This window comes from Phyllostomus hastatus, unplaced genomic scaffold (assembly GCF_019186645.2).
Source record: "Phyllostomus hastatus isolate PE091 unplaced genomic scaffold, TTU_PhHast_1.1 phas_contig_58, whole genome shotgun sequence".
NCBI lineage: Eukaryota > Metazoa > Chordata > Mammalia > Chiroptera > Phyllostomidae > Phyllostomus > Phyllostomus hastatus.
The window spans coordinates 30055859-30068160 of record NW_025333916.1 but is presented as its reverse complement, the minus strand read 5'-3'; the positions used below and the strand labels follow the sequence as shown (position 1 = coordinate 30068160).

Below are 12302 nucleotides of genomic sequence, written 5' to 3'. Positions count from 1 at the left end.
TACTAAAGAATGAATTTTGACAGCTTAAATGTAATTTTCCTTTTAAAATTGGTCTTTGGGAGCCCAAAAAGTGGTAAATTTCCAGTTACTTTAATTTTGTGTTTTTTTTTGCCTATGGTGAGTATCAGATGGGTGAACTTATCCTTTTATTTATTAATTACTTTCTGAGAATCAGTGTTTATTTCAGCTTATTAGAAGCAACAGTGTTTAAAGTCTTGTACTGGCATTTGTGATTCAGAACCCTCCCCCATCCCATCAGAGCACTCTTTTCTGGAAACCCTGCTTGTCCATACCCCTAAGGGCTTGACTGGGTCTGGGAGCAGGTTCCAGTGTTAAAGCTGCAGGGTCATCGGTGCCGATGAAAATCCGGGTGCTCGGATACACACACTGACAGGATATTTCTTGAATTCAGTGAGATTTTATGCATCGGAAGGTTTCTTTCTCTGAAGCAGTTAGAATGTGAAAAGGCTCTGCCCCTTAGTTCTGTGATTCTCATTTTAACTGGGGTACAGTTAGGGGGTTGTTGCTGAAGTAAATTTGATATTGGATACTATGCCCTGCAGAAAACATTTTTTACTAAGAATTTGTATTTTCTACTGTGTCGCTTAGATTACATTCTTAACTAGATTAGCTTGTATATGTTACAACTTTGCATAACAATTTTAAGATATACATTACAAGAAGTCTTAGTTCCTTTTTTAGGAATTTAAAATGTGTATGCTCTCTTCCCACAGCCGGACCATATAGTGGTTTAGGCGAAATAATCCACCGCGAGAGCGTTCCAATGCACACATTTGCCAAGTATCTCTTCACCTCCCTCCTACCTCATGATGCTGAATTGGCATACAAAATTGCACTGAGAGCAATGCGGTACGTATTCACAGCCCAGCAGGGCAGATGCAATGCAAATTCCCCACTGGGACAAATGCTGTTAACTGGTTCTTGTTCATTCATGTTTCCTGTAGGCAGCAGGAAGTCTAAAGAACCCACTTAGTTATATACTCCTTGGATTGTCTAGAGGTTAGCTTGTTGGCTCATTTGGCTCCTGTTTTAAAGTGAAGGAAGAATGGTGTCCTTCACTGTCGTGTCACGTTCATGCTCATGGTGGCTTTTTCCTACTTTTTCTTGAAGCTAGACTTTGGGAATAGACAACAATTTCAGGCCAAGTTTAACCATATGGCAGCAACAGTTGAAATCTTCCTAAATAATGAGTTATTTTGGAAAAATTAGATTTTTCAAACAGTGGTAAATATAAGTGTACTTGACTGCATGTAATAATTGAGGGATCCCTCCACACCTGCTGTGATTTCACATTCCATCCATAGTGCGGGAAGGCCATTGTGTAGCCCACTTGCCCTTGGGCTCCCGTGGAGGGTGACAGGAGATGGAACCTGTACTGAGTATTGAAGGCCCCACTGTCAGCAGTCTTCCAGGGGCTGCTCACCTCAGCTCTGACCGCCTCCATATCCTCTGCAGCCCCTCCTCTTCAGTAACAGCAGCTGGAATACATTGTTTCTGCCGCTGGCCTTTCTGTTTTCATTTCCTTTTAAAAGTCAGGTCACCAAATTATAATTTTTATCGTGAATTTGTTCTTGGTAATTTTTTAGTGAATTCAACATTGTATTTGTTAGTCTTAGTTGTAGCGCAGTAAGCTCTAAGGGCATGAAAGGAATATCCATCCACCTTTCTTAAAACAGGAACTTTTTCCTTTAAGAAATCAAAACACTTCTGTGTTAAAGTGCAGATTAAACAAACCCCTTTGTAGCCACCTACAGACAAATGATGAACATATCTAAAAACTTGAGGTGCTAGAGAATAGTTTGATCCTGTAGAAGCTTTTCATCAAAGGTTACGTATGTCTGCAACCAGTATAGTGAATTCAAAAACAAATTCTTGCCTTTTTATGTGTGTAGCTAGTCTCTCAGAAGGTCTCTTTTATGCAGTGATGGGGGTGTGTGTGTATGTGTATTCCTGGGTGTCAGTGTATTTTGAGGCTGACACCTTTTTATTTGACATGCTTTTCCTTGGCAACATGAAATCTCATTTACCTATCAGAGAAACCTTACATGTTATCTCTTGTCTATTTTTAAAATACCAAAAACTAAACTAAAAACTAACAAAAGTTCCCCACCAAATGATTTTATACCACTTGGTTTGTATTTTAAAATGCAATTATATTTCTATTCCCATTTTTGGAAGCTGAAATAGAAATTGTCAGATGAAGACAGATGCTCAGCTCTATACCTATTCAGATCTAAGAATTCTGCTCCAGTATAAAGGGAAGGATGCCGATGTTATGATGCCACTAGATGCTATGACCACTGTCAAGTTTAAGAGTAAAATAGTATAATGTTTCTCTTTGGATCTGGCTAATGTGAAGCTATCTGTCAGGTAGAAAGGCTTGCTTTTATAACCCTCAGAAACTCACTCATGTTTGCCCTTGCTTGCCACCCACACAGTTTTTGTTCATGGGATAGAAGCAGGGCACAGGGGAATTGCTTTTCCACCTTTTCTCTTCTGCCTGCCACAACTCCCCCAACTGAAGGACTGTCGACTCCCCCAGCTGAAGGACTGTCGTGGGAGGTGGTGTCACCTCTAGAGCATCTCAGGGCAGCCAGGGGAACAGGAAGGAGAAGGAACTTGCAGCTTACTTGCTTCTTCATCCTTCTGGAAGTAGGGGCGGTGGCCTGGGGAGGGGTGTTTTCAGCATTCATTTTCGCAGCTTCCCAGGGGTGTTAACTTGTTTTTACTGCAACTACTCTGGAAAAGATCTGCCTGATAATTATAGGGATATTCTGATTTTTTTTCAAGCTAAATAGCAACCCCACCAAAATTATTACTTAATTGCCTCCCTTGCCACCCTCTAATGCTAATATCTCTGTCCATAGTTAAAAGGGAAAAAGAAGGAGGCATTTGGCTTACCAGAGCAGTAACCGCTCTTGGGTGGAGCCCCAAGGCTAGCCTCACACTCTTACCCTGCTTACTCCTCTTGATCCCCAGCTCTTATTTCATAGTCCTAACACTGGTGAACTTGAGTGAAGGTCAGTGTTTTGATGATGATGATGATTGTAAAAGAATTATTGCATTTTTAGCTACTGTACTAATCTCTTTGGTGTTTACATTTGGAGGAGATCACTAAGCATATGCTTTGTTTTTAATAAAATCCTTTATTTGTCAGCATAATCAAAAGATTGATTGGAATGAGAAATCTCACTGAATTTATTATAAGACAGTCAGGGGACAAATACTTAAATGATTTGCACTTATCATCTTCTGATATGATTGATAGACCATTTTCTAACTACAGATTCCTGAAGTAGTAAGGAACTGTTTTTGAAAGTATGAATAATGGAAAGGAAGTCATTTTTATTTTACTTCTTTTATTTTGTATTTTAGTAAAATAAGCTTATGCATCTCAGCTATCCACTGATCCCTGTTACCATCTCAGTCTTAATATTCACTTCACTGTCCATTTTCTGTTGACTTGTATTTTTTTAATGAGTGGTAAGATTTAAAAATTTTAAAGTAGGTAAACATCAAGACTGAGTTTCAAAAGTCATTATTACATATTTTAATTTCCTTGAATTTTGCAAGTTTCTGAATGATATTAAAGAAAGGAAATTTCTTAGGTTTGGGTAATGAGCAATTAATGAGGCAACTTTGGCATCAGACAACAGAGAGTGGCTGTAGCAGCTCTTCCTGCACCAGGGACCTGAGCATTTCTCCCAGCATCTACCCACTCCTCTGGCTACTGGCCAGTCCCTGTGGCCAAGGTGATAGACAAGTAATAACCAGGAGCCACCTGCCCTGTCTCTTCTCATTACAGGTTACTAGTATTGGAATCTACTGCTCCAACGGGAGACCTTACCCGCCCCCACCACATTGCGTCAGTTGTTCCCAACCGATACCCTCGTTGGTTCACTCTGAGCCACATAGAATCCCAGCAGTGTGAGCTGGCATCCACCATGCTAACTGCAGCCAAAGGTACTGGACTGCCCTGGGGCCTTGTGATTATTTTGTTAGTTTGCCTTTTTTTAAGGGTCATGTTTGCTATCAAATTCTCAGTGGTAGTGCTAATATTGGGTTGTAGGGTGTTAGGTGTTAACTTATGAGGCAAAACAGGTGTTACTCATTTGAGCCTGGCATTTCCCTCATTTAGCTGCATCATTAAACATGCTGCTGGCAGAGTTCAGGTTTAGTTACCACACCGTGTTAGTGGTTGCTGAGATTCGGAGGCACATTAAAAAGTTAGGTTATGTTTTTGTTTTGTTTTTTTACCTCCATGAAATATTCAGCAAAAATACTTAAGTAGAAACTAGGAGAGCTATCTGTTGTCTCCTCCTGTTGGTTCTGGGTCACAGGTGTCTTTGGTCATCGAGGGTGTGTCTTGGTGTTTCTTTTTTTGTGGAGCTGAAATTCATACACGTAACAGTCACTCTGGGGCTACTTAGTTATGTCTGTGTCTGTGCCCACTGTGACCATTTGTGTTAATTCACTTGTGCTTTATGTTTTATTTTGTTCTCCTTTTTACCTCCCTTTGTGTTTGTGTGTTTGGTATGATTTGTTTGTCTGTTTTGCTTTGATTTGATTTTTCCTTGTTCGTTGCAGGCGATGTTCGGAGGCTGGAAACAGTATTAGAATCCATCCAGAAAAACATCCACTCCTCATCCCACATCTTCAAGCTTGCCCAAGATGCATTTAAAATAGCAACACTCATGGACAGTTTGCCAGACATTACCCTTTTGAAAGTGTCTCTGGAGCTGGGCCTGCAGGTACGCGACTGGTGGTCTTCCCTGGGGTACCACGGACCGCTAAATATAGGCACCATCTGAGGGTTGTTTCTGTGTGTTTATTTGGATTTTTTTAGTGCAGGTAAATGAGTTTAGTGCACAAACCTGTCAGACTTTCAGGAGAGCCCTGTGCTTCAGAGGTGAGGTCAGACCCAACTGAACCAGCTGCTGCCTGAGGCACAGGGAGTAGATTTACATATAGAAGCCTGATTGTGTCTTTCAAATTTAAAAAATTCCTTTTCTTTTTTTTTCAATATTTCATTTATTTTTAGAGAGGGAAGGGGGAGAGAGAGACAGAGACAGAGACATCAATGTGCGGTTGCTGGGGGCCATGGCCTGCAACCCAGGCATGTACCCTGACTGGGAATCAAACCTGCGACACTTTGGTTCGCAGCCCACGCTCAATCCACTGAGCTACGCCAGCCAGAGAAAAAATTCCTTTTCTTAATTATAGGCTTAACGTCACCATTTCTCTTTTAATGGAGGGAGAGGAATTACTGCTCATAAGAGACTTAGATAAAGCTACCGTGTATAATAAAGATTCCGTTGTTAGAGGTAAATTTTTAGAGGAAGGATGAATTTTTATTGATGTTTCATTTTCACAATAGATGGGCGGTTCTAGCTCCTTTCTATAAATGCGAGGAAGCTCAGTGAAGGAGGAGGGGTTGGGCCAGGGTGCGGGGTCGGTGTTCAGGCCTGCTTAGACACCGCCAGGGACCTTGTCCGTTAGTTACGTGGATAGAGTTTGCTTCCTGACGGTTTCTGAAAAGATTACTTACTATGCAAACCAGGAACTGGAAAGTTTATAGTTCTACTTTTCTCAAGGAATCTCTATTTACATTTGCTTTTTTCTCCCCCATGAAAAGTGAAGAAATTGTTACCCTCTAGTTACTAAAAGTATGGGTAGTAGAATGCCTAGTTAGATGATTAATCTGGTTTTATAGTTGTGGATTCTCTTCACAGTGATTAATGAAGTTTACAGAAAGCACTGGATTATAAGAAAATGCACTTACTGTATACAGTATGGCAGAAGTAGAGGGTATAGGAGAGTGATTGCATTTAAGCAATAAAATGACATTTCAGAAGTTTCTTTTTAAAAAGTATGTTATATGACTTATTTTCATTTCTATTGCCTCCTAAAATCATGATGAAGAAAAAAAAACATTAATACAAGTTTTCTGGTTATTTGGAATTCTGGCAGATATTTTGGATAAATGGCAGATTGCTAAGAACTTACTCTCTGCCCCATTGCTTCTGGGACCTGGGAATCGATCCCAGAGGGGCTTTCTTGGTTTCAGGACTTACATATCCAGACTTTCTGAATCTTAAAGAATGGGGGAAGCAGGAACAAAAGGATATTTTATCTTGAGGTCTCTTATTAGAAAGTGAAAAACACAATCAGATCACTGATGATGCCAAAGATGATTTCTTTCCAGACAAGAGCAACCGGAGATTGAAAAAAAAATATTTTTTTTAAATTTTTTTAAAAGATTTTATTTATTTATTTTTAGAGAGGGAAGGGAGGGAGAAAGAGAGAGAGAGAAACATCAATGTGCGGTTGCTGGGGGCCGTGGCCCGTAACCCAGGCGTGTGCCCTGAGTGGGAATTGAACCTGTGATGCTTTGGTTCGCAGCCCGCGCTCAATCCACTGAGCTATGCCAGTCAGGGCAAAAAATAATAATAATAATAATTTTTTAAAATAATTATTTTAAAATTCCTCTTTGCAGCCCTGAATGGGTAGCTCAGTTGGTCAGAATGTCATCCTGATATACCAAGGTTGTAGGCTCAATCCCCAGTCAGGACACATACAAGAATCAACCAATGAATGCATAAAGAAGTGGAACAACAAATCAATATTTCTCTCTCCCTTTCCTCACATTCTTCTTCCCTTCTCAAGTCAATTTTTAAAAATTCTTAAAATATCCTCTGCCATCTGTGGGTTTCTAATCAGAATTAGTTCAGAGGAGCCTCAGAAATCTAAAACCATAGAATGTAAAGCTGGGGAGGAGTAGAGGGCATGGGCTGTGTTTAATGCCTCTCAGTCCAGGCCTCTGATTTTGCAAGTGAGAAAAGTGATTGAATGAGTGACTTGCCCAGGATACCATGTTTGGTCAATGAGCCCACCAGGAGGAGGAGGAGAATGCAGACCTGCAGCCTCTGTAGCTGGGACAGGGCCAGCTGGGGCAGCTGGGAACAAATCCAGTTCTTAGGCAGGGCTTGCTCTAGATGTGGCTCTCCATCCTCCTGCTAGTAGGGAGTGTGCCCTGTGGTTTATACTGTGGAATGACTTGTTTTGTATTTCCAGTGGCTTGGGGTCATCTTCCAAAAACATTTCGTTAATCCGCTCTTTCTTCATAGGTTATGCGAATGACACTGTCAACCTTAAATTGGCGACGGCGGGAGATGGTCAGGTGGCTGGTAACATGTGCTACTGAAGTGGGTAGGTACGCTCTGGAGGAGGAGCCTTCCCAGGTGCCTCGTGTCAGCTTAACTGCTCCTGGACAGATACAAACACAGTTTCAGTCTTTCCCCTTGACTTCTGTGAGGCTCTTGCCCCTTCCAGCAACCTACAGGGGCTCCCTTCGCTCGAACCTTCAGTTGTGCACATTTGGCGTTGTTCCTCTTCCAAACTGTCAAGTATGTGAGGCTCCAAACTCTTATCAGTGGAATAAATCAGCGAGCAAACACTGTTTATCCATTTGTTCTGTCACTATTAAGGTGCTTTTAGTAACTTTGTGATAATCAAATTTACCATTTTATATTAAAGAGTATCAGAGTGAATCCTTGTGAGCTTGGAGCCCACCTTTGAAACTCGAGACTGAATTAGTGGCTCAGGCCATTTCAGTGAACATAATATAAAGTTACATAGATGCTTGGAGTGTTTTCCTGATCGTCTTAGGGCACATATATCTAGCAGAGGGATGACAGCCGGGTGTGGTTTAGCTGAGCTTTCAGGTGGGTGAGAAACTGGCTAGCCGTGGGAAGACCCCTGGTTGCCTGTAAGCTGTGGTTTGTGAGACCCATCAGCCACCTGCTTCTGCTCTGCAGCAGTCAGTCAGGACCAAAGAAACCTTTGCCTTCCCAGCGGGAGTGCCGGCCCAAACACGTGGGGGCTGCTGGAACTGCACGGTGGTTCAGCTGACTTCCTGCCTGTTTGGCATCAGAAAAGGACACATACCTCTTGCTGAGAAGACACTGCTGCCCCAGTGTTTAGATACTGACACAGCAGATACTGTAAAATCATTCTTGCTATTTTTCTTTCATTAATCTGTAATGGTTTGTTATTTTGGAAAATGAGAATTTGGTCTCAACAGAAAAGCCATGTTTAGATTGTTGAGGTGATGCTGTAAAAACAGCACAGACAGTACCAGTCTGAAAGCTGCCACACAATTCCCCTTGCCCTGAACCAAGATACAGGCCGAATTTCCCTCTGGAATGTAGTACCTCTACTTTAACTAACTCGCCTGTAGGGTTTCCTGCAACTGAGACATGTCGTATCTGTGTGCTTAAAACGGTTATTTAAAGTCTTTGTCAGCATTTCCGACATCTGAGTCATCTGCACGTCTGCTTCTGTTGACTCTTTTCTCTTGAGCGTGGGTCACGTTTTCCTGCCGCTTCGTGTATCTTAATCATTTCATGTCCTGTGTACTTTAAACCTACACACAAACACACACACCACATAAAAACTACCTATTTTGGTGAGGGTTGTAGTTTTTCTGACACAGCTTCTATAGTGGGAAACTGACAGGAAGCCCCAGTGAACTCATTAGCAAAAAGCCGTTGTCTGAAATGGCAAGCAGTGCAGTACAGCCGAGAGGATTAGTTCTGTGTTTCTGCTTTATAGGAAGTTCATGTTCCTTTCAGGCATTTACTGAATAACAGTCTATAATGACCTTATTCTACAAGGTGGTTCCCAGGCACATTACCTTACAGGATTTTCTGGCCTAACTCTTGTGCTGTGATGGTTAACAATGTAAGCATTGATTATACAGTGGAAATAAGGCTAGACCTCTAAGCAGCATCCTTGTCAATAACTGGCATTCTCTGCGTCACTTACAGGTGTTTATGCCCTGGACAGCATCATGCAGAGCTGGTTTACACTCTTCACTCCCACTGAGGCCACAAGTATAGTTGCCACCACCGTGATGTCCAACAGCACCATCGTCCGCCTCCACCTGGACTGCCATCAGCAGGAAAAGCTGGCTAGCAGTGCCCGGACACTCGCGTTGCAGTGTGCCATGAAGGACCCTCAGAATTGTGCCCTCTCTGCGCTGACCCTGTGTGAAAAGGATCACATAGCTTTTGAGACGGCGTACCAAATTGTTCTTGACGCTGCTACAACCGGCATGAGCTACACCCAGCTCTTCACAATAGCACGGTACATGGAGCACCGCGGATACCCCATGAGGGCCTACAAGCTGGCCACCCTGGCCATGACCCATCTCAACCTGAGCTACAATCAGGACACGCACCCTGCCATTAATGACGTTTTGTGGGCCTGTGCGCTCAGCCACTCCCTCGGCAAAAACGAGCTTGCAGCTATAATACCTCTGGTGGTCAAGAGTGTCAAGTGTGCAACGGTACTGTCGGACATTTTGCGCAGGTGCACTCTGACCACCCCTGGCATGGTGGGACTTCATGGACGGAGGAACTCTGGTAAGCTCATGTCACTGGACAAAGCCCCCTTGAGGCAACTCTTGGATGCCACGATCGGGGCCTACATCAACACGACGCACTCTCGACTCACACACATCAGTCCCCGGCACTATAGTGAGTTCATCGAGTTCCTCAGCAAGGCCCGAGAGACCTTCTTAATGGCGCATGACGGACACATTCAGTTTACACAGTTTATTGACAACCTGAAACAAATCTACAAAGGCAAAAAGAAACTGATGATGTTGGTTCGGGAGAGGTTTGGTTGATAGAACTTGTATGAGTGGGGGTGGGGGTGGGGAGGGGAGGGATGGTTTGTTTTTACTTGAGCCTGCCTTTGTACCCTTTTTAACTTAAAGAACAGAGCCACACCGGTATTATATGTGTATAGTTATATTGCGTTTGCAGACTAAATTGTCATGTGAAAGTTTGTGTGTTCTTAATTTTCTTCCCTTTCTCTTTTACTTCCTTTTATTTTATTATTTTTCAATTCTTTTCTTTTTTTAATTTTGTATGAGAGAGGTTAACAAGGTTTGGTTTACACTGAGTATATGTTGTCAAGTGGCGAAAGTCCACATAGCTCTCCTGTTTTCTGTATACGTTCACAGCCTCAAAAAAAAACAATTGAAATGGCTTTAAAAACCAAACAAAACACCTCCATCCTGTGATAAGTACCTCGAATGGATTCAGCTTTACTTCTTTGTAACTCATCTTTACATTTTCAGCATATTTAAACAAACCAACAAAATGAAATACTAGTAATTAAAAGGCTGACCCACGTGGCTTTGCAGTGCTGTTCGTCCAGAAGCATGGCACACGATGCTTGTGCATGTGGAAACTTAGCGACTGTCAACATACATTCTCAGGGATTTATCAAAAAAATTAAAAAAAGAATGAGAGCATTTATTGTACTGTATATATATTATAGTATATGTCTGAATATTGAAAATATAACATTAACTAATTTATAAAAAATATTCTATGTAATGCAAAATACTTGAAGCTGCAGTAGCTTGGTTTTAAACAAAAACAAAAAAAAACTGAGAAAACCTATCAGAAGGACTAAAAGTGCGCCTTGCTTCAGGGTTGGCTCAGGTGGCGAACTTCATGCTGGGCATCTATGCAGAGCCACCTTTTGGATTGCATGGTTGGACTGAGATCTATTGGGAGAAATTATATATGTGTATATATATATGTATACAGCTTACATATACATATATATATGTACAGACACCAGACACACACATACCACCAACAAAAACAACCACTACACCACACATGCTTATAACAGGCACTAGAAGAAAGAGGGACAACAAATACACAGCCAGAGCAGCAAGCCTTAGCATTAAGAATACACAGTATGCCAGAACTGGGGTTCGTGCCTCCTAGCCTAGGAAACTTAAAAGAAATATCCTTTTGACACAAACGCAAAATGTTTTCCAAAACAATTGACATGTGATACATAACGCCTTTGCAGTGAGCTAATAAGCTAACCTTTGTGCACAAATAACATTATATATATTATATGTCTATTCTGCATAGGTATTTTGACTTTGTGCAGGACAGAAAGTTGTGTAGGTCTGACTGTTCTACTTTTCAGTTTTCTTTCTTTTTTTTAAATATATTTTATTTTCTCTAGAATTACTCAAAACAAAAGCAGCCTTCTATCTTGCCTTGTCTTAATGCTTTAAAATAACCAAACTGGAGATCTAACTACCAAACTGTTCATTATATTATTAAATACCAACTTTGGTTACAGTGTAGTGTCTTTTCTTTAGCTGATGGTTCTGTAACCTTGTGCTTTTTAAAGCAGTTTTTATGTTTTGGTGCAAAAGTTGTCCAGTGTCTCCTGTTCCCTTCATTAGAGAACATGCTAGAGGTATGTTTGTAGGTATTTTTGTTTAGAACTATTTCATGCGCTCCATTTTATTTATTATAATAGGTAAAAAGAAAAAAAAAGGTTGTACTTCATCACCCATGTAAACATGCTCATGAAGTTAAAAGTAATTAAGATTTGATACACTGATATCAATTTATTTATGTAACTAAATCACTGTTTTATAAACTTGTTAATGATCAACAATTTTTGTTTTGATTAAAATTAGTTTTTTGAAAGTTGATTCTGCCTCCTTAATGGTATTTCTCTTACTACACTGGAATTTGGTGAGTACAGACCTGGATATTACTACATCTTCAAATGTCTAACGCTATGTTCATTCATCTAATAAGTACTTATGTACCATTTTCCAGGCCCTGGAGATAAAACAATGAACAAAACCAAACACCAGCGCTTGCTGTCTGCTTAGTGGAGAAGACAGACATAAATCAGATAACCACAAAGATAAAATAGAATAGCCAGTTTCTCTTCGGTCTGTACACTTAGTTATTCCTCCCTAATTCATGAACTATAATTTAGGATGCACGCGGTACTTGATATATTTAATGAATGCTAAGTTTATGCTAAGTTTATGGAAGGGTTTTTGTATATGGTTTCAAAGGAAGTTGCGTTATAAGTGTAAATACTATGCATGTGCTACAAGCAGCTGTCCTGACCCATCTTCACCAGAAATCCACGTGCAAACAGTGCAAATGTGTTCTACTTTTTGCGTGTGGTAAAAACACAAAGTCTATCATCTTAACCATTTTTAAGTGCACCATTCAGTGGTGTTAAGTATATTGCCGTTGTTGAGAAGCAGAGCTCCAAAACTTCTGCATCTTGCAGAACTCAGTACCCATTAAATAGCTGCTCCTGGGGCCCTTCCCCCAAGCCCTAGAAACCACCCTGTACTAACCGTTTCTGTGAATTGAATTTGAATTTGTATTTCTTCTATGAATTACTTTATGGGCCTCATGTAAGTC

At 41.0% G+C, this 12302-nt stretch overlaps 1 protein-coding gene across 1 annotated transcript in view; it reads left to right on the top strand.

Annotated features, from left to right (window-relative positions):
- ZSWIM6 (zinc finger SWIM-type containing 6) overlaps positions 1 to 11527 on the top strand; it is a 185861-nt gene extending 174334 nt beyond the window's left edge. Inside the window, exons 10-14 of the mRNA XM_045848206.1 lie at positions 735 to 870; positions 3827 to 3984; positions 4609 to 4772; positions 7149 to 7230; positions 8850 to 11527. Coding sequence (XP_045704162.1) covers positions 735 to 870; positions 3827 to 3984; positions 4609 to 4772; positions 7149 to 7230; positions 8850 to 9712 — 1403 coding nt within the window. The 3' untranslated portion in view covers positions 9713 to 11527. The remainder of the gene's footprint in view (positions 1 to 734; positions 871 to 3826; positions 3985 to 4608; positions 4773 to 7148; positions 7231 to 8849) is intronic.
- The last annotated feature ends 775 nt before the right edge of the window (positions 11528 to 12302 follow it).